The 23998-nt window shown below is 42.6% G+C and overlaps 1 protein-coding gene across 2 annotated transcripts in view; it reads right to left on the bottom strand.

Moving 5' to 3' along the window:
* LOC124153921 (transcriptional coactivator YAP1-A) overlaps window positions 1-23722 on the bottom strand; it is a 139925-nt gene extending 116203 nt beyond the window's left edge. For both annotated transcript variants that reach the window (XM_046527330.1, XM_046527331.1), the window contains exon 1: window positions 21739-23722. In XM_046527330.1, the coding sequence (XP_046383286.1) occupies window positions 21739-22316 (578 nt within the window). In that variant the 5' untranslated portion in view covers window positions 22317-23722. The remainder of the gene's footprint in view (window positions 1-21738) is intronic.
* Window positions 23723-23998: the final 276 nt, after the last annotated feature.

The raw sequence follows: 23998 nt of genomic DNA, 5'->3' as shown, positions 1-23998 counted from the left end.
GGGTCGCCGCTTCTCAGTAGCTCCTCTTATTCAAACATGGGCCTCACGTGGCTCGTTTTCGTTTGCACATTTGTCAGCGATTCTTGCCCTCTAGTAAAGGTTCTCACTGCTGTGAGTAATAAACGAACCAGAGCACAAACGACGTCACCAACTCATGAAAAGTGGGCTGCAACTCCGAATTGGGGAATTAGATTTGCCCGAGGAATATGTTTCCCCAATATATATAGAATTCATTTGATTATATGCGATTTTGCGAAACACAACTCGAGAGTAATCGATAAAGATGCTACTTCCCAAGGTTGATCCAAGAGGTAGCACTAGGCAAAACACTGAGAAAGTTCATTCGACAGGATAGCTACCCGCTTCCTCATGCTAAGAAGAAACTTTATCATGGAACCCAATCTCAAAACTCAAATACGACTTCAGCCAATCAAAGAAAACCTGACTGAACAAGGACCTCAACAACCACCCTTCAGGCGTGCATATAGAGGCCCACTTTGTTGCAGACTCCACTTCCGACTTGAAGATGCTGGCGGAGTTTGCAGCGAAACGGTCGTCATCAGACGTCAAGCCACGCTGTGGAAGCCCGCAAACCACGATCACACTTGGGTTGCAGTGGAGCTGAGTTGAGAGCCTGTTTTTCGAAGTTTTCCATGTAAAAATGACACGCATCCAAGCATGAAAACATTAAGTGCAGCGTTGATTAAGGCAGATATGCGGGATTCAGGTAACAATTGACCACAGGGGTCGAATCTGTGGGTGTGGAGGGTAATGAATGAGAGGGGAAGTTGCAAGGTCGTTCGAAGGTAAGGATGTCTCAGTTGCCGCTCGCGATCCCACCGGAGACATCAATCGCACCAGTAATTAAGCACGGCGATCTTGGATTACCAATCAAATCGTTGTTTTGTGAATCAGAAGCAATAATACGAACATGGGTGAAAACGCCGCATACGAGAAATTCTCTTTGAATCATTATCAAATTAATGCTGAAATTGAAGTCAAAGTACTCGAGGAAATGTAGCCGGGGTTAGTTGTCACATCTCTATCCCAAGGATTAAAGCTATTGACTAATTAGGTTTCCCGAGAGACTCTTATCTGCAATTTGTTTTTTTCTCCTGATATTCAAAGCAGGTAATCGTGATGATAACAGGATAGTTCGGGTTTTCAGAAAATTTCGCCTATATTACTTAGACAAATCGATTTTTGGCGAGTAACCACTAGCTGAATCATGTAGTTTTCATTATTTCCAAGAGATGGAACAAACAAGATATTCTACAAGGAGTGGTTTGTATATTCCAACCTACAACATCAAGAAGTACAACAGTAAAATAATCATCGGATGCTTACATCAACTGTCTTCATCGAAAAGTCGAAACGATCAGGTAAAATTCCAACACAGCTTCACATAGAACTTGACTTCACATGATTTTTTAAATATTTAAAAATCTAAAATTTTATTAAGTCAGTAAAACATTGGTTTCCGCGAGCTAAGAATACGTTAATTCCCTTCAGTTTGAATAAATTTCTATAAATCGCAGCCTAACTTAACGTCAAGCATACCATCATTCACCAATTATAATGATACCCAAATTTGACTATTTTCCGATTAACTTGGAGTTTCACCGTTGAAGTTGATTACTACACTTAATTCACTGACACACAGCATCCACAACAGAAATCAAAGGCTAACCTTGATCATTCAAAATCAGTCATGAAATTTTCGGCCGAAGATTGACCAGTGACGGGTCCAGAGAGAGGCGATATTGGGTATCCAATTTACACTAGATAAAATGGTAATTTTGTTCGTACCTCCACCACTTCTGGGAGGTTACCCCTCAAGACCTCTTTCAAGGCCCCCTTGTCTCTATCCTGGATCCGCCACTGAGATTGACCTCTGAATTCAAGGAACAAAAAAATTAAAAGGAGACCCCTATGCTTTTCCAAGTCCCGGTTCCCAGCGATGACAAATACGTGTACGTCTTGGAGAGTTAACCAACCATCAGCCATACCGATTGGTTTCATAAAAGAGCCGTGGTTTGGTGGGAGGGCGCGTTAGGGCGTGACTAGAAATTTACGAGCCGGGCGTCCGCCCGCCCCATGACCCGCCACGCCTCGTGGACAAGTTACGAGAGCAACACATAGCCACCGCCCCAGTGAGGACCACCACGGTTCAGGCGTCAAAAATCAACGACTCCGGCTTATCATCAACGCGAATGACGACCCCCGTGTGAAAATATTCACGACGACGACTATTGTAAAAGGAGTGGGTTGTTCACTCCAAACTACGTCAGCAAGAAGTACAACAATAAAATAACCATGAAATGCTTACATCGACTGTCTTCTATTTACTGCCCCCAAAAAATCCACCGCAGCTATATTATTTAAAACAAATTTTTCACTTCACTTTTCGAAGTATTCAAAAATAATTCCTTGAAGCCGTTGAATGTTAAAATAAAAGTTCGAGTTAGAGTGCACGCTGATAACTACATGAATGCATTTCCAATTTACAATATTTTCATCTATTTGATCCCCGATATGCTCCATTTATATTTAAGGAGATTAATTTTATTTCAACTGCAGAGTGTATTTGCAAATGATACAAAGGGAATGACCCATTTAAGGCTTTTTGTCACTTATATTTTAGGGATGGTCGGATCGGATACCTCGGATCCAAATTTCCGCGGATATTGCCCTTCATCGGATACATCGGATCCAAAGTCGCGGAAGGCATCGGATCAGGATCCGAAATTTTAAATAATAGCTTCAGTGAAAGCAACCTTCCTGGTAGTGATGACCTAGGATTGGTATCATACAGCCCGATACCAACTCGGATTCTCATGTTCCGAGAATTCCATCTACAATGTGTAATTTAATTCCGCCAGTACTTTTCGTTATGTTATTCGTTCCCCTGCCTTTTGTTGTCTTATTTTTTATAGTTTACGGAAAATATAATAATGTAGATGTTCCGGAAACCCTAACAGTGGCGTGCTGAGCATCTTTATGCATACAAATAGCGAAAATTGGCTCGAGGTTCACGCTGATAAACGGCCAGTCCATTCATTGTGTGTTTTCTGACGTGTCTTTTTCTCTCTGATAATATTACATGTGGGTTAGGTTTCCAATTTTATTTTGGAATAAGTGTAGGAAGCCATGGAAGAGGTGTCGATAACGGTATTTAATTGAACGATACTGAGAGAAGTAGGAGTGATACAGTAGTATCACCGAAGGCCGAGAGTTGACGCTAGAGTCTAGTGAAGTTCGATATCATCAGTGGTCTTCACAGGGGCTGGTTCGCACAGCTTTACTACTCGCACGACTACCGCCGTTGGCCGCATTTGTATATATACTCCTTGGAAGAAATATTCAACACTAGACTGCATTTACCCGTTCTCTAATCGTTTCTAAAGGCCTGTTTACACGATACATAAAACATACGAGTTATTGTCTGATTGCATGAAGGATTTCGGTGAACTGAACATGCGAGACTAAACATAAAAAAAAGTTCGGTAGATTAGAATCTAAATATATAAGGGATGGACGGATCCAGGATTTTTTTCGGATCCGGATTCGAATCGGATCCTTGATTTTCGGAGCCGGATCTTTCAGAATGGATATTTTCGGATCCAAATGCATGTTCAAATTCCTCATATTAAACGAAGTGATTATTCAAGTTTATTCTAGGTACATACAATCAAAGGAATGCTTTTTAGATTTTCATACACATTTCAATATTTTTATAAATTAAAAATCATTTTTATAGGCTTTCAAGTTGTTTTTAAAACATCTTTAATTGCTCTTCAAAGCACTTTTTAATTTGAACCTTAACATATTTATTTAATGATTGGGCTGAGGAAAGGAAGTAATTTCGCCTGGCTGTAGAATTACACAGATCTTATGATGTCACTACTAAACTACGGACTCTATATGAAACGGCAGTGGCTCTTTTATCTGACCATAGACACATTTGCCTCTAATGAAAAATTAAATAGACAAAAATACTATTCACAAGGCGACGGAACTAAATCTTACCGGTACTTGCCAATCAAAACGCTGGCATGCAAACGAGACGAAAATTGCCCCACTCATTAAAAGGCCTAAAGGCAAAACGTACCAACCGGAGTCCCCCGGGTCGGAGGAACGAGATTTCCTAAGAGAGCTCCGACTCTCTCTCTCTACCTGGGTCGTATTCCCACCGGAGACGATGAAAACGATCGTCTCACGATCCCAAGGCGTTGTTACACACACATACACACCCTTCCTTCGCCTCGCGCGTTCACTTTCCCGAAATCGCTGTTGCCAACTCGAGTGAGGGACCTTCCTCCTCCAACCCAACCGCCGCGCCGCCGCGGCTTCCTCGATGTGCAAAAGCAATCAAGGCGAAAAGAAGAGACCTGGTCGTGATGATGGGGCCATCCCATTGGGGATGGGAACCTCCCGACGATCTCCTACGATTCTCATTCTCACATACCCACACTCCACAAGGCTCACATACTCCATTCTCACACATACCCACCTGCCAACTGATGGCCCCGGCTCTTTTACGATCGCGATAAATGAACATTAAGTCGGATGGAACGCGTGAAAAATGGTATCAAAGTCGAGCCGAAACTGGTATTTAAGTCGGCGGGGGAAAAAAATTCTTCCATTGCGGCAAGCGTGAAATAAAGGACATTGGCTGGTTCAAAGGGAGAACAAATGAGAAACGCTGACAATGCCCCAACCCAATCTTTCCGCCTCCTACCCCCCCTCCCCATAGTTGAGAGATAACACTAAACAGGTAGATGAAAATCAGCCCGCTTTTACCAATCGACACATCCGTCCTCGCATTCCTTTTGTCGCGACGCCAAATTTCCTGGGTATCGCATCTAGGGATAATGATGAAAGCAGCGAACTTTTAGCTTATTTACTTTGATCAACGAGAAAGTCAACCAAGGTCAGCGATTTGGGCAGGGTACGTACCAAAATGAGGATATAATTGATTTTGAGCTTTAAAACTACGACGCATTGTATAAGTTTAGGCGTTGCATTCCCAAAAAGAGTTGAAATAGGCGTTTCCATAGATCATTTTCCTACATGGTCTCGAAAAGGAATTTTACCCCTTTTTATTATTTGAAACAGGTCATTCACGAATAACACCGGCAAAAGTGCAAAATCCTCTGTATCGCAAAACAAGATAAGTACTTAACGCTCACTCCTACATTTGGGGTTCAGTACGTCATGGGTCATAATTATTATATAAGAACTAAATTCACGAATATTTACCAATTTAGGGTGTTAAGCCCGAATTAAAAATGCTAGGACGTTGCACACAAGGGGAGGAGTATAGAAGTATCCTAAAGTAATAGAAATAGCCTGAGACTAGCGATGAAGGTTTCCGGAATCGCCCAGAAGTATGCAGGTCCGTGTCCCATGCAAGACGTATGATTTTCCTCCGAGAACTTTTCTCCCACAATATGTACTGCCTTAATAACAGAATTTGTGTATAAACACAGTCAGCCACGTAGTCACACGTATGAAGTCGCCCACACTCATATACATAGAGATTCTCCCTCTATCCTACCAATACAAGGCGCAAGAAGCGAGTGGGTTACCTGGGCCAATTCGCATTTCAGTAAGTGATGATAAATAGCTTCATCCGGGATCTAAACCCATGACCCCTCGGTGTGAGCATGGTGAGTACAACGCTCCCCATGCTCACAAACACTAACGGAAAAAGAATCAACCGAATAGGCCCAATCCGCAAATATAATTGCTGTCATCACTTATACGCCTCAAAACAATTTCGGAGTTATAATTACCACAAAACGTTTTTCAGTAGAGTACCGTAAAGAAATTGTCTTCCTCCTAAAGACACATGAGTCATTTTCTACAATGTTGAATTAAAACTTTTGGGCTATGTCGCCGCGTCAGATTTTGGGTGGCCCCAACGTTTCCCGACCGATGCTGGTCGCTTTCTCAAGGGAATCTATTTCAAGGGAATCTTTCTCAAGGGAATAGATTCCCTTGAGAAAGCGACCAGCATCGGTCGGGAAACGTTGGGGCCACCCAAAATCTGACGCGGCGACATAGCCCAAAAGTTTTAATTCAACATGACGAGCACCCGCGAAAGTTTTAACGAAGCATTTTCTACAAGTTCATACGACATCCGAACGAGGAAGTGAGTAAAAAACCAGAATGAGAGTATATGGAGGGATTTCTCACCGCCAGTTGTCACACCCACTTGATTTCGAAAGATCATTTTAGGTACTTTACGGAGGCAGTAAAATAATACAACTGTCGCAGGAAAATATGCAATCCAGACCGTATCGCACAACAGGGGTGCGTGGGACACTCAACATCACCACTTTCTCCTGGAACCCTGGATTCGTCCTCAACGGCAATAATCGAAGTCAACGATATCGTGCTTTCAATCGACGATCAGATGGAAAGGTTAAACGTGATTGTATCCTTCTCACCGTACCCAAATTATAGGAAAACTGAAGCCAAGGGTGGGATTTGACTTTTCTGAGAGAAATACCGAGTTGGAGAGCAATTTAAAAGCGCCGATCACAACCAAATTCAGTTATGCAATCTGCAAAAAATCAAGTGTATCCAAGAAAGACTCGAAATCAAAGGAATCGAACGCATATGTTTGCAAGGGATGGTGAAACCTCGCATGGCAGAAGGTATCCCAAAAGTAAATTGAATAAAAATACGTGATCCGAACCAGCAGTACGCTAAGACGAGGTTCGAGGATATGAACAATTCTACCTACGCAATTTTATTTTAGGCACTTTTTAATAAGACGTGTTACACATTTACGATTAATTTTATAAATGAGATGATTAGAGGAAGGAATTACGCCTGGATGTAGAGTGTAGAGCTACACAGACATTATTTCACTTCCCTGCTACGGACTCTACGTTAAACAGTAGTGGTTTTGACCATATACTCTAACATAATGCTATAGTAATAAGATGAATATCACATTAAGGTATTCAATCCCCCTCGAAATGTTTGGGAGATGCAGTTTCAGGTGTACCCCCTCCAAATGAACCCCCTAATAAATGCAATCGCCCTCCAAGAAAACCTCCCCAAATTATTCCCGAGTACAGTCTTGGCTGTCAACGAGGTTGACAATAAGTAGCATACAAACACTGTCAAAATCACGTTCGTCAAAACAACAAAGAGATCTGACATTTTTCCATAAAAGACATGTTTTACACACGTCGAAATACTCGAAATGGTACTCTCCATTGCATAATTCATATTTTTAAGTCAAGGGACAACTTGGGGAGTACGACGGTTGTTTCCCTGTTACGAGTCAATGCGCACACGGCTTTCTTTCACTCGCTCCAACCTCGTTTCTGCAATCCACTGCCACAGCGGAGTGGGACACGGGCAGACTGTTTATTTCCGTCGCGGATGCAAATGTTAAAACTGCACACGACTGAAGCGTCACCCAGGGCTGTTTTTGTGTTCCAGGTGGAGAAATCGTCTCGCAAGGCGAATCAACAAAAATGGACGAGAAGGAGCGATATGAGGACACCAATGGAACTGAACTGCCGACCGATCACGGTGGATTGCAACCCATTTCCTCGATTTATGTCCACACAATACAACAACAACCTATGTAGCCGACAAGTAAGGATATGTGGCTCAAATTTGCCACTGGAAAACTTTAGGAGGAGGTAGGAATAAATAATCTGGAGGATCCGAAAATTTCATACATTTACCTCAATCTAAAAATGTTTAACCGTATACAGTTATTTATGTAGTGCCTGTCGGAAGATTGTAATGATAAATAAAATTTAAACGCTAGGTACATATATGTAATTTCATGGTCACCGTCCCCCATTTAGCACGTGATCTAGCTTCGTATATAATTTATTTTTTGATTTTGAGAAGGGACTTAAATCATAGCATCCTAAATTCCTTCAAAACACACATATTAAATCACACATTATTTGGATAATTCAGGCAGCAGTCGGAAATATTAAGCGGCACAATTCGTGGGATCAATCAAAAAGAACGAGAAAAGATACCGAATAATTACACGCGAACATTACTTCACTATGGAGCAGATGCTGCTTGTTTGCATCTGCTCCATAAAGGAAATAATGCAAGAAAGGAATGAATAAATCAAATAAATCATCCGATTAAAAGTATCCAGCAATGAATACATCCAAGTGTATTTTGTAATTCTCGCGATGTTGTTTACTCTATCTCCGAAGGAACTCGTTCATATATTCAATCAGAACAGAATAGACGGCAACATGACTAAAATTCTATTACACAATGTATTCGTATTTTCCTTAAGTTACCCTCGAATACAGGCAATCAACACTATCACTAGGGGTTCATGATTCCACTAGAGCAAATATGGAAAACTTTTATCGACTCTTCCGCGCACGCCAGAGGCCCTTTATAGCCCGGAGTACACGCAAACACCAATTACCTTGGATCAAACCCGGATGAATCGAATGTCGGTTTGGTACCGGATGTTACGTTCACTTTTGTGGGACAAAATATGAGATACATACATAATAGAATACATACATAATACAAAATAGAAAATATATAATATCTTCATACTGATATGCAGGAATTAATTCAATACGTAACACTGATGCTTGCTTTACGTAACGTCACGGCCGTATTCGTGAAAAATTTTCAGTGATACAAACCGTTCGATCAGAGCAAACCTGACCATAAAGATCCCGCAGCAATAATGATCAAAGGCTGAAAATAACGTTCATATAATTTTTTTGGGATGGGCTGAATGTATTATCTATACTATGTCAGAATTTCGTCAAGTCTATTCGCTGATCATCGAGATTAATACAGTAGATACCCAAGGCATACTCAGGTACAGCGTGGGAGGTTTGGCAGGCTGGGGTGATTCGTCAGGATCTCCCATGTCAACATGCAGATGCCAGTCGGATACCCTTTAATTAATTACGTTATACTATCTTATTCAAATGCAGTGACGAGAGAACCGAACAGTGTTAGCCTAGGTCTGCTATAGCATATAGATCTTCAAATTTTCCTCTCCCCTGCTATTACTAAATGAATTGTATAACAAGTGAACACTAGGATACATAAAAACCACCCCAGTCCCCCAACCAACATTCTTTTATACCTGTTAGCTTTCCACTTGGAATTTACCACTACATGCTTAAGATTTGATAGGAAAAGTTCTCAATTCGTAACTGTACAGAAGTGACTCGTAGACATTATCTCGTTTCGTTGGATAACAAAACTAACTGATCAGGAGGTTATTGAGCGCCTCTGACAGCGAAAAGAGTGAAATTCACTATTAACACATTAGGACAGGCTTATTAGATGACAAGACAGTGCCACGATATTACGACAGCAATTAATCACAATTTTGAACAAAGAAATGGATAAAGAATTATTGAAAGCGTGACTGTGGAAACTGAAACCCAAAATTCTTTAAAAATGCTTTTTCATGAACGCCATTGTATATCCTTAAGACTATGTACATTTTTATATGCACTATTAACTATGCAGGTAAGCGTTGACATTTAATCCGATGGATTTCAATTTCCAGTAAAATGATTGCGACGCCTGGACGCCATACTCTACACGGACACTTAGCATATTAGGGTGAAGCGGTTTGCTGAAATGATTGACAAAAGATGACATACTGAGAATAATAACAGGATAAGCATATGATAGTAAGTTGATAGTCACCAAAACAATCCAAAAAAATCCATCCACCTCATTAACTATGCAGGTAAGCGTTGACATTTAATCCGACAATTTCAATTTCCAGTAAAACAAAAAAATAACGCAAAAACGTATCTTTAATGAACGCAAAGGAGTACTAATATGAAAAAGATAAAAATTTACTGGAATAAGGTATTCACTTCGCCAACCACTAGACTCTCGTTCTACGACCCGACCTTCAAGAAGTCCGAGCGTCTACATGGGTCCAAGCAATGGCCATCAAAGCAAAAGCGCCCGACCAGTCGCTTCTGGAAGACCTGTCCCTGGCACCGAAGCCTTCAATAGGACCGACCTTCGTCTCACCTTCCTCTCTCTCCCTCCGATTCGCAGAAATCCGTCCGATCCTTGCTCGAAAAGGGGAGACCGCGTTGTCAGACTTACACAAAATAGCGCGTGATCTAACGCTTTCAGTATCAGCAATCTGGTTAGCTCACGCACTAAACATTACCTCAGCGACAACGAGACTGTGAACTCATCATTGACGGGGAGTAAAGGTCTTTCCTCAACGAAGAGCGATTTGTCAACGGTATATAAAGCGAATTACGGAACAGGGAAGTCTTTTCCTGCCCCACAGATCGCGTCGACTCGTTAACTGCTCAATATGCATGCACATAATGCACCTGATTACACTCGCACCGATAATGAGACACGCTAATTTTTAACGAGTCAAAGATGCCACGACGCCATACTCTACACGGGCACTTAGCATATAATGCGTACGATTTCCACGCCGTTGCGATGTCATAAATTCATAGAAGGGTGAAGCGGTTTGCTGAAATGATTGACTAAAGATGTCATACTGAGAATAATAACAGGATAAACATGTATTAGTAAGTTACTAGTCACCAAAATAATCAACAAAAAAATCCATTCACCTCAAGAGCGGAAATTTTAAAGTAAAATACATATTAGGTAAGAAGTTCGAACCTACAGTCCGCGGTAAGCCTATAACCGAGTTAAGTAGATCACGGATTCATCAAAGAAACAGTAGAAAGAGAATTTAAAGTAGGTACCTGTTAGGTGAAAAGAAAATCAGGGAAACCAATGCCTTTCAAAACTTTAAGCGAAGAGAAATAAACCTAATAATAAACGAAAAATGTGTCATTTCAACAATATTACGAACTTCCACCACATCGTGCCTAACATCATACAAGATAAGAAAGATATTGAATTCATTCAAGTTCATTGAAGCGTATTCAACGCAGATCCTGGCCGTGGACCCCACCCTACCGAGGTTAGGTTCTTTCAATAACTTTGGCAGTCATATGAGATTAATTGGAATCAAATACCTTCCCTTGAATATCAGTGGTCGTAATAAACAGTACGCTGAACCTGTTTTCAGATTTTGTTTTCTTCGTTACCACGCGCACATATTTCAAATACGTACCAGTTGTATTATTCCCGTTCTTCCTCGTCTTAGGGAGGGCGCTAGAGGAGAGTATCAAGAGTATAAAGGCTGTTTTTGAAACTATTATTTAAAAATTCGTAAATTCAATTCGTACCTAACCACAGCGATTGAAAGCGCAATCGTGGCGGGGAAAATCGGAATGATTTCTGCCGTTGTTTGCGAACCCACGAATGTATTCCAAAGGCAGAAGGATGAAAATTTACCATCAAAAAAAGTTAATTTATACATTTGGACTACAGGAAATGGATGAGTACAATCTCAGTAATCCGGCATCGCGGTAATCCGACACGTCCAGTAATCCGGAATGCAGGGCTGACGACTTTCCTTCGGCTAATATAATTTAGTCAGCTTTAAATAAAAGATTTATCAATACATAGTAATAATTTGTTTTATTATTTTGTGTGCAGGTGTTCGGCAGTTCATTCAAAGCTTTGGTAACGTGACCCTCTCGGGAATGTATCAGCAAAAGAAAGAGAGTCTTTCAGAGTTCTTTGCAGAGTCACAGTGGTGTCCACAGGGTTTATTCTTCCCTTTACCTACCATAATCGTTGTTATTAATTGGTAATCTACCTTGATTCACACCCTAAGCAGTATGAAGGGTTGGCGTCACAATATGCATTTAATTGCAAAATTATACCATAAAAACCTTTTTGTCCGTTGTGTTTGTTTCCTGTACGTTCAATAACCGGCGTTTTTATAATTCGACCACGCACGACTGCATGCGTATTGGATTACCAAGAACGCTCAATGGTTTCAAGCGCACAGTACTCAATAGTGCTAAGAAAGAGCATCGTGAAGTAAAGGACCTTTTTTCATTCGGTTGAAGAGCCTCTCTCAGCCTATCATGAGGGATGCGAGTCAAAGGTCCATCGCCTTACGATGGACACCGAGGCTTGTTACCACCGACTGTCCACTTCCCGTCGCTCCGAGTCTGGAGTCACCCGCTTGACCATTACCGAAACACGGCAGTCAAGCCGGTAAAGCGTCTCCCCACCGCCCGGATGCCGCATAACGGGTCGGCGCCGTAACCCGAAGGGGAGAGACGGAGAAAGCTTTACCGTGGGAAGAATGGCCACTCCGTAACCTGCGAGGAGCCGCGACGAGCGGCGGGTGGCACGGGGTTACGTGCCAACGTTGCAAAATTCTTGATGCATCTATGGTACGGAAATTAGTTGCACCCCAAAGAATTTTAGGGAAGTTGGAAAAGGATGTATAGGAGAGATGCCATTCGTATGAAGGCCTGTTTAGGCGTTTAATTAGCACTTCCGAGTAAATGTGTGAATGCATGAACGACTTTGGTGGACCTTAACGGAACATGTACGAATGCATCAACCAAATCTGAATAGGTTCTATTTTCTATTTATACATTCACACAACTTGGGCGCGGTGCATAATCACGGTTCATTCACGCTTTTTTACATTAGATAAAACTCGTACGAGTTAATGTACCGTGTAAACAGGTCCCAAGACCTTTACCAAGAGACTTGGACTCATTGATGTACTACGAAGAGGGTGGAGCGGATAATTGTGTGAAGATTTGTCACGATAATCAAAGCGACGTTCCTAAGTAAGTTGGGCTGGAAGTTTTTACTCGATTGAAACAGACTACTTTTCAGAGACAGGTATAAGAAGTAAAGGTCTTACGTGTAAGACCTTTACTAATTAACTAGGAATAATTGCAGTAGAGAGTACAGCGCGAAGCGGCTAAATATTTCTCCGCAACGCGAGGCAACTTAACAATTCACGGATGATACTCAACAACTGAACCTACGTCTTTCCATCAAGACATATTTTCCGAGATTTAATGGTAAAGAAGATAAAATGTACGGATAGGGTGAGAAACGAGAAGGTATATAGAAGAATAGAAATAGAAAGGACATGATGGAACACTGTACAACAAATAATAACACGGTACATCGGCCAAGTAATGATACACGTCAGTTACGTGGGATACAGATTGGAAGGAAAAATTGACGGAAAAGTCCCCAGAGGATGACCATTGGACAAGTATCAAGGACAGATCAAGAAGTATATGGGGACAGTGGCGCCAACTCCATGGGGCCTGATGGGGCCCAAGCCCCCTAAAAAAATTCGTCATTGGGGGTGAGGAAAAATGTGTCAGGTTTCTCAATTTTCCCCGGAGTGTCCATTTATCGAAAGTCGAGTTTCCAGGGCTTTAATATTGATCATATGACTCTTCTAAAATGCTTTTAAAAACTTATAAACTCACTATTTTTAAAATTTTCCGATGCAAGACCTCCGCTATGGGCCCCCTCAATATTTTTTATAACTCGGCACCCCTGTACAGGGAATAGGATGCTCAGGGAGGTAAAATACCTAGCATGGGATGAGTAGCGGATACAGAAAAAACTCGAGGTGGGCGCAAAAGATATATTGAGTTACCTTTAATTTTATCCTAATAAAAAATATTCAAGTCACATGCAGAGACTAAGAAAATGTCAATAAAATTTATTACACACATATACAAGACAATGCCATCCTATGATATACGAGTACAAACGTTATAATTGTGGTTCTGCAATGTTTGGCAATACGGGCGGTCCCGCAAGAGGGGCGCCCCCTGACCCCCATCTGTATCCGCTACTGCTTGCGATAGGGAGAAATGGAGGACTGCAGTATACTAATCTTATTGTTAGTATTGCAACACTATGGGCCGTATTCCAGACACTGACTCTATCTTGAGTCCTTACTTTAACCCTGTGGTTCAGACTTCAAACTCAAGTTGAGTTTGAGTTAAAGTTCGTTCGTTCTAGAAACTAACTTCAACTCAAATCACTTGAGCTAGATTAACGGTGGCGTAATTTACAAAACATTGCGATAAATATCTAAACAATAATTATCCATGGTCTCCTGCTCATAAAAAACTAGCATTTCTGGAGCACAATATTACACGTGGGCGTGTTTTTACTAGAAATATTTCATAATGAAAACGTCAATCGATGGCGGCGGAGACATTAGAACTTGGAGACTCAATTTGAGTTGGGACTCGAGTGAGGTCTCGTCATGCCATCGAGTCGAGTTCGAGTCGGTATCACGACTTGAGTAACATTCTGGAATACGTTACTATGCATGCATGAAGAGTAAAACGCGGAAACTTTTGCAGACACACCCGGCAATAGCCAATAATACTATAGGGAAGAAGGGAGGAAAAAAAAAGATGTACGATTATAAGAAAGCATCTTGAGCCCCAAACCCCGGCGTCACAGTTCTTCCGGCGACGTCACGGTCAACCGTAGTCGCGCGTGACGGCCGGCGTAACGTCACGGCCGAGCCGTAGAAGACAACGTCGTCGCTGCCGCCGTCCGGGGAAGCGACCGCCGAAGTCTCCTCTCTACTCGACGAGAAGACAGGAGGGGAGCGGCGGCGGCGGATGGTTGGTTGGAGGGGCAGGCAATAGAAGGCTTCATCATCCTCCGGCGGCCAGTGCGGAGAAGTCTTGTGAGCGCGGAACGAGGGGAGCGGAAGAGTGGTGGGAGGTGTGCAAGGGATGGAGGGGAAGTGAGAGGAGGGGAGAGAAGGAGAAGACGTGGAGGTGAACGGAGAGAGAGAGAGAGGATATACATGCAGTGATGGAGTTTCTCGCGGAGGTGCAGAGGAGTGATTGCGACGCTGGAGGTCGCCTCGGAAAAACCGGCATGGGTGGACAAAAAGATGCCAATTCAGCCGCATTAAGGGGGTGGACGCCCTTCACTGGCGCATAAGGAGCCTTATCATAAGTTGGCAAGATTGCATGAATGTGGAAGTATAACTTGTTAATATGCGTAACATTGTTATGTCCGTGTGGCGTGCATTTGGGAACCATCTTGCATGCTGCATACTGATGGTTGATCACCCCCTGCCATACACCCTATAGGTGGGTCTCTGGGTATTATGCAGGTGTAGATGAGCGTGCGGATTGAACGACTAGAGGATCGAGCATTGACTATTTTAATATTATAAGAAATTACGAATGTACTTATAATTAAAGTATTCAACCGATTATGGTAGGTTTTCTGGAAGTACTTAAGAAGCATTCTGGAAGTATACCCTCCCTTTATTGACTTTCCTCTTCAATTCACAATGATGAATACTCCCTTTCATTCTACTTATAAATCCTATTGTCTTCCTTCCTCCCCCTCGTTTAACCAATATCCTTCCCTCTAACACTGTTTTCAACATCCCCTTCCCGCTAATTACTTGCCCCATCCATACCTTCCGTCTCTTCCACATCTCATCTAGAAGCTTTCTCTCCTCACCCACCATGTCCAGCACTTCACGCACTTTCCCTTTCGAAAATTCTCTGAGATTTCTAGGTTTTCCGGGCAAAATTGGTATTTTTTCAGGGAAAATTTTTGACACTCTTCTTTATAATTGGGATTATTTCTTAAAATTTATGATGATAAATTGTAAGATCAAGGGTGGATAACGGGGAAAAATAAAATTCCAGAGTCATGGAACACATTTATATAATCTAAAAGATTACATGTTCAAAAAATACGATTACAAGCAAGATCATTCGCCAAATTTTCCACAAAACCATATGAGAACCTTTGGTACAGGTACACAACAAACTGAAAGAACTACACATACTACTATATCCAAAATCGTATCGATAGCATTTCTTGAAGTAAAAACTTTTAGTTGAAACCCTCAAAATATCATCACGTCCTAATCCTCATTCACACGGTTACATTAAAAATAAATACTAAGGAGGTAACGAACCACATTAAATCATTAACAACTTAAAACATTGAAGGAATTCCTCCGTACGACACATGCAGACTACTTGCTGAATGAAAATTGACTCATTTGAAAGACTCCTACAGTAAACTCGATTTTAGTGTTCAGGATATACTTTCTACCGATTCTCTATCTCACGCCTAAGGATGACACCTGATAGCTATTTCCGCTTTGAGAGTTCAAATAAATTTTCACTAACATGTGAGATAACGTTCGGGATGCTGGACTATTACGTTTGACAGCAATAGTCGGCATTGCATGCGACTGCATTCTTCTGAGGCAGACCAACAGCCCGAAATCACTCAACGAGAAGGAAACTTGACTTCGTAACTTGCTGATACGTTCACGTTCAATAGGCCACTGATTTGCGGACAAGGAGCAGTAGGAGCACAATTCACGCCTACACAAAACATTGAACAGATACTTCTGGTATGGTGATTGCAGATATTCAAATTCGACAACGCAAGTGAGATTTGACTTAGCAACTTTCTTAAGTTTTTTTTAAATTTCACGTCGCAGAAAATTCCAGAGTAAAATCGATATTTAAAGTGAAAAAATTCCTGACATTTCCGGGTTTTCCAGAGCTCTGGACACTCTGAATTAACTACGAGTATATTGAATATTTTTGTACCAACTATTTCAGATAAGTATGTTAATCAGAAGAGCTTGCTAATATTCGATGGCTGTACTAGTCCATCTCTCTTGCACAATTAATAGTGACGGTAGAAAATAGGAAATGCCGCATACTGAGATAATAGGTGGGGCGTAAAAACATCTCCAGAAATACCAAGGATATGATAAGTGAATGCAACATAGGACTGGTCGAGAGAATAGGAAACATGCCAGTCTAGAAGAGCGAGCAATGCAGCAACACGTAATCGTGGATAACTCCGCGATCCGCCACGATATGCCAATCAATTACAAGATTTACGGTCGCAATTACCATTTGGAACTTTAGGTATTCAGATGGCAACCAAACTAATGAGAACATAAGAAAATGAATGTCAAATGACACATGGCATTTGTCATGTGTACGCTCATGGCAAGGATAGCGGACCTTCACATGCACTGACATATAACATCATGAGTAATTCATTACAGGGAAACAAATACATCCTTGGCTCAAGTGTTAGTCGAAGGAAATTACCCGTTAGATGAAATACACAAGGTGTAATTCTCTTCTTAAATCTTCAGGGTAATGCCAGTATTGAAGCGTCACCTCCTGGAAGTTAAGCTCAGTGACGCATGAAAATTACTATTGGATTTTTAAATTTCACAATAAAAAATTGCAGTGCATCGCACATTTTACATTGAGTTTAAAATATTGACGAGTGGTGAAATTTAAACTTATCCTCTAAATACCAAAATTTCTCTTCAATTTCACTATTTCTATGCATAAAATAGCATGAATTATAAAAAAATATGGAAAAAATGAAACGAACTGGTTATAACACTGATCTATCAGACTTTTGGGTCGGACGAAAATGAGAGCAGAATTATAAGGACAAATCATATACATACTATACGGAAAATTATTATTACGTACTATATCATACGGCAAATTTATATAAGTATACTAATCTCTTCATAGTGGATTCAAAAGATCTGAGTAGTTGTCACTTCATGCATAGGCAACTTGACATGAAATGCAATTAAAATATTATTTCATGGGATATTAAAGACAGCTTTCCTTTTAATGCTTAACCCACATTGTCATTATCAGAACCCCAATTTTCAATGTTCTGTTGACGAAAAGAGCTTCTGATGTCTTCCGATTCCTGTGTGCCGCTAACATACGCTAATCAAAGTCAGTTCTGGTGATCGTGAAACGTGGATAAACGGTAGTGATACTACACCCTGTCGCATCCATTTCATAATGAACGCTAATGGAGAGTCATTTAGGGCTTGAGGCTGCTTGCTATCCTCGAGCAGATAGCGTTAAGCGAAGAATGAATTACAGGTGCTATAGCGTACGACAATCAACACGTGGAATGCAACCGGTGTTTTGAGGGATGGGGGACCCGTGTACACCAACACAACAAAAACGCCGGTTGGCGATGGAATTTAAGAGGGCCAACATATACCAGGATGAATAATGAATAATAGGGAATATATTAAAACGATATACACCTTATAATCCGTATTTTTCCAAGCATAAGACTCATTTTTTATAGATTTAAGGTCCTAAAGATTTCACCTAATTAAAAGTCGTATAATAGACAGATACCTATTATCAAACCATCCACTCGGATTAACGCAGACGCCAGCTATGCTCACCAAAGTCACCGGGAAAGTAAGAAATGATGCTGAAAATGGCCACATTGTGGCAAAATTTGTTTAAATATTACTGAACACCAAAAGGAACATAATATCACAGTAAGTAGGCAATTAACAAAACAGATATCAAATTTAAATCCAAATTAATGTAGACCGAAGCATTAAAAGGGGATTTAAAAGTGGTATTTGATTATAACATAAACTAAGAAGTTTTTTATACCACCATGAAATGCACTAAGAGGGGCGAAGCTAAAATTCAAGTAGCATTAACTCATTAACATTTTTCCCCTTAGACGCCCCAAAAAGGTGCGATTAACAATCGGAGAAATGCGGTAATTATTCATAACTTATATAATTTGATTGCATTAATTTATTCAAAAGGCATCAAAGTTCGATCTTTGACACCAATGAAAACTAATGTCACCAGCGCCGATAATAAACACATCCCGTCCATGAGTCATCCAGCATCCCTCGAAGAGATAACGAATACGACATTCTAAGTATCAGCCACCCTGTGGCCCCAATGAGTGCTTCGAAGAAAATCATGGACTTTAGCCAGATCTAAAACACCTTAGAACTTTACTTGAAGTAATAGTGTGGCGACGGAACCTGGGAATTCTTAAAAAAGAGAATTTGGGAAAGACACTACCGGTTCCGCAAACACGACGTTAAACGGCGAAAAAACATTGATGTACTACACGGAGAACTACCAATAGAAATGCGTAAGCAGCGATGTGAGTAGTGAGAGCTTTTCACAATAACCAACTAATTAGTCGGTCCGCCCCAAATAGGCATAGTTTTGTTTGGTGCTCCAGCTGATTATAGAATAATTGCCCAGAAGAAAAGAAATATTCATAAAACTACCTATTTCCAAGATAGTTCGGCTGCTTTACATTAATAATATGAAAAGATGCGCACATTAAGTAGTCGGAGTGGTCACTTTTTTCTTGACATCGAATAAGCATGCTCTCGATGGATTAATGAACAAGTTAGTAATGGGAATTTGAATAAAAATCTACGAAAGAAAATAAAAGCAGCTCCAGGATAAAATAATACTATGCAGTGGAACTCCTGCAAATATAAATTCCAGCAAAATACGAAGTCCTTTGCAGCCAACTCTACCGGGCACGGAAGGTACTGTATTTAATTCACGCGATTTATTTTTAAAATTTACGACTAATCCTTTGCTTATAGACTTCGTGCACAATTGCTCCTCCCCAAGAATGACCTCGGAATAACTACGAATCAAGTTTTGCGACTTTCCAGTCGAAAGTTCTTTTATGATCCGCGCACCCGGAATATCCATTCTGTGTGAGATTTCAATACATGGCAGCGATACTAACATTAACCTCACCTCATAGTGCTATATTACTTCAAACACGACAAATAAACATACTATCTTGTAATGCACATAATCTTACAGTGTTGATCATAGTGAAACTTAGGACGTACCCATAAACACACTATATGAAGACTAATGCTGTGTCTTCAGTACTGATTACATAAGTGAACTTGAATTGGCAGGAAAAAGAAAAATTTTAATACTAGATAATCCGACGAGTATTTATATGCAATGAAAACAACTACCTCGAAGTGTAAAAACCACAGGAGTGGTCGAGGAGGAGGCGCAGTAAAAGACAACATTACGACTTTTCACCATTGTGGAAATCTACCGTCTGATACCAAAGGTTCGAGGGAAAACAAGATAGGTATAAGCACCATTTTCAGATATATTTTTAAATTAGAGGAACTCATCAAGTTCCACCACCTTGTTTTCACAAATTAGAGTATTCATTTCAATACTTCGCATTCTATTATCTCCATACGTTGGATCACAAACAAAATGAATACACACTTGAGAGGGCGAGTGAAGTTCTCTCTCTATCCGGAGAAAAAATCCACACAAACCGTTTTGGGGACCCAACCAGACCTAGCGACTCACACCAAATTAGCTTGGCAACCCTGTATGTGGGATGGGATATCGTGGAACGAACGAACGTCTACCTGCTTTGCGAGGCGGGAGGCCGCGAGGGGGAAGTCGGGAAGGGTGAGAAGAGGTAGCGGAGTGAGGGAGGGGTGAGAGAGAGGGGTAGGAGTTGGAAGGGGGGGCGAGTGAGGGGCCGCCTAGAGGAGTAGCTCTGCTGCACCTGTCTCAATGAAGTCTTTTGAAGTAATTCCTGTCCTCTTTTTGCGGCGACTATTGGCGATATTTCCTCCACACCACGTGATTTCCCCGTCATAGCCATCGACATACGCGCACAGCGCTGGAAAATTCGATTCACCCATCCCCAAAAGAGTTTACTGGAAACCAAAATAACGTTTGAGTACATCTGAACTTAGACCATACAAGCGTGACGCACTTGTTTACATTCACTTAACAAGAAAATGGCCGGTGTGTGAAAAAACCAACTAGATTTTCCTGATGGGCTGGTTGGGCACTAAATGAATTTCCGACATTCTTAGATTCCAAATTCGAAAACAAAGAGAGGCAAAAATGAAGCTCCCCACTACAATGACGTTCCAGGACCAAAGATAATACTTAAAACATGAAAATAGTTCATTTCAGTTAATACTCAAACCAGTGCAACAAAATTAGCAATGTACGAGTAAGCACAATGAGTTCTCTTAAATATGTTACCTGCCACGAGTTTCTCGTACATCTAAGCAAAACTGAAAGGCATATCCGGGGTAACTAACACCATGGGTAACCCTAAAAACAGAAAATATAAGATGGGCAAGGTGGTTTCAAACCAATCTATCTACATTTGAGTGAAGTTATTCTTCTCTGCAGCCGATTCTACACAGCCATCTACTCTACTACACCTTCGCGCCCACGTAAGGTGCACAAGCTCCAAGGACAAACTGAAGTGCTGAGAAATGAGGAATTGCATGATCCAAGTTTGAAGGACAGATTCAAGGGGCTAAGAAAAGAGAAACCTATATTAAAAAGAGCTAATCGTTTGCATTTTAAAATTAGGAGAAACGGCACGAACAAAAGTTGTGGGAAAATAAATCAGCAATCGAATCACAAACCGATTTGAAAATGCCTAGACACAGGCTGCCATGCAACCCAGGCTTAGGAATATTTGGAAATTCCATAATTACTTGGGAATACCAGAAAGCCACTGGACAAGGGGCGATCATGGAATGCGAAATTAAGGAGGGTGTAGGCACACACCATGGGTTGGGAAACTTCTGATGGATGGAAGAAATACACAAGGTCGACGAACGGATAGCAACATTCACCTAAGCCTACACGAAGCGATAAATATGCCACATGATACAAGAATGTATTTGCGCAGAAGATATTCAATTTCCATTGCCAACAGCAATCGAAATCGGCACAAGAAAAGAGTTGTGATGGATTAAAACGCAGGAATTTATTAAAACAAAAATAAACAAGTTCTCCACGCATCCACTCCTATTTCATCACCAGACTCGACCAATTCCAGCTATGACTTTGTTGATACAGGATAGACTGAGGCATATGGTGAGAGGCAAAGAAGAAACAGCTCGGGGATTCAGGACATTAAGGAGTTGATTATAACAATAGGTCAAGAAAAAGTGGCTCATCTACTCACTTCAGGTAGTACACTTGTCCTTCGCGCGTCCTGGCCTGCTCCCAACCCGGTGGCAATGGCGTGAGGTCGTCTCCTAAGTCGTAGCTCCTCTGTTTCGCGTGCTGGTGTCCGAGGATCGAGCCCTGCTGCTGTTGGGTGCGGAGCGGCTGGGCCGAGGCGTAAGTCTGCTGGAGGGAGGCCGGCGAACTGTGTGCCCTCGGGTGGCAGACCTGCAGCGGGGGCGGGGGATTGGCCGGCGAGGACGAGGGCGAAGGTGAGGACGATGGGTTCGCGGCCGAAGAGGACGTGGAGGGCGAGGAACCGAAGGCCGAGTCCGCTGAATTCTCCCTCGAGTGCGATATGGAGGGCGACTTAGAGCCCGTGTGTGGCGGGTTGAAGAACGAGTTGGGGAGCTTCCTCATGCGCAGCGGGACGGTGAGGGGCCGCTTCGAGTCCGGCTTCAGGACACTGTCGAAGAGCGCCTGCAGATCGCTGTCGCCATCCCCGTCGATCCTGACCACGAGGTTATTGTTTCCGCTCCCGGCGCCGGCCTTGCCTCCGCCCACCTCCTGCGGTCGCTGCGGGCCCATACCCGCCATGCTTGCCTTAATCCTTGCCGCTCACCGGACGACTAGCTTCACACGAAGAATTCTTCTCCCTTCAGCTCTCGCTCCCGGAGAGAGATAGAGAAGAAAATCGTCTTGGCGCCTCACTCAACTGCCCTCCCTCCCTTTGACTACAATTATTTTTTTGCCCTCTGAGTAGCAGCAGCCTTCCTTGCAGATTTAAAAGGGGGAGGGAGTCTGAAGGAGTCTCTCTCTATGATGATGATGAAGAAGAAGAGGTTTATTTTTTTTGCTATTGGGTGGAAAGTGTGAGTGGAGGGGGGTGATGGGGGAAGCGGGGGTGGAAGGAGGAGGTGTAGGAAGTCGCCACAGTACACTCAAAGCGTCGCTGAGGAATCGCAGCCCGAGGAACAGAGTCGCGTCGCTCGCGGCTGAAAGTCTGCGTGGAGGGGCGGGCTCGCTCGAGAAGGGGAAGGTCTCCTCAAGGAGGGAGAGAGGAGTGGGGGCAAGACGATGTAGGTGGGTGAGGAGGTGGAGTGGGGGCTGGTGAGGATGAGGAGGGATTGAGGGGAAAGTAAGTAGAGACTGAGGAGGAATATATAGGAGAGGGGGGGGTGCAAGCCAGCCAACACACCCGCGTCACCGAGTCTTTTTTCCGCGGAGAGGAGGATTGACCCCGTTTATGAGCGGGGAGAGGGAATGGAAGGACACCACCTTTCAGTGCGACGGGACGAAACGAACCTATCACACACACCGCAAGACGTAACCGGGAGGGAGTGGGAGATGGTGGAGGAGTAGGAGAGAGGAAGGAAATATCGTAGACGTAGTAATGCGCGCAGGGAGAGGACCACCAAACCAACCATACAACACCACTTGATGACGACGAAATACACGGCGACTCTCGGGGAACTATAAAAAAACTTATCCCAACCTTCTTTCCTTTCTCTGCAAAACTTTATAAAGAGCGAAGGAGCACCTGATGTTGTCGTGGCGACGGAAGATGGCGCCTCAACCCCTACGACTATCTCTTTCTCATAGCATCCTCCCCGAAAGGAGCCCGACGGCGCGCGGTGTTTCCGTGTTTTGACTACTCCGTCCACACAACATTTGCACTCTCCCAAACGCGTCCACTTCTTCGAGGCTGGCACCTTCCGGTCGTGTGTTTTTAGGAGTGGCGTTGTAATAATATGGCGCCTCTCTCCGGGTTCTCCTCTCCCACGGCGTCAGCACACGAGGGCAATGGTGCGTCGTCGACGAACACTCTATATAAGGTATCCATATGCGTCCGGGCTTAGACGAGCGAACATCGGAGGGACACAAACACTGAAAACTGCTTCCTCTTCTATCCCCCCTTTCCGCACGTCTACCACGCCGACAATACGTCGGGTACCTCCTCTCTTCGACTATCCCTCGGGACTCGGCCTCAGCACTGACTTGAAGTGCCCTCTTCGCCTCCTCCACCATTCCCTCCCCTCCCACTCCCCTCCTCTCACTCTAACCCTCCCCGCCTCCTCTATCCCTTCCTCCGTTCCCCCACTCCCTTTTCCTCAGCCCGAAGGCCGTACAAGCCGTCTCGTCGGATTTTCTAGCAGATGTCAGCACCTGTCGGTATTGAAAGGTGAAGTGGCTTGTCGTTTCACGGATTTCTCTCCTCTAAGCGCGTGTTGATAAGCATCGCGTTTTCTTCTGCTCTCAGGAAAATTTTGAATGAGTCA

This window comes from Ischnura elegans, chromosome 2, assembly GCF_921293095.1.
Source record: "Ischnura elegans chromosome 2, ioIscEleg1.1, whole genome shotgun sequence".
In the NCBI taxonomy this organism is placed as follows: Eukaryota; Metazoa; Arthropoda; class Insecta; order Odonata; family Coenagrionidae; genus Ischnura; species Ischnura elegans.
This window is presented reverse-complemented; position numbering and strand designations above follow the sequence as displayed.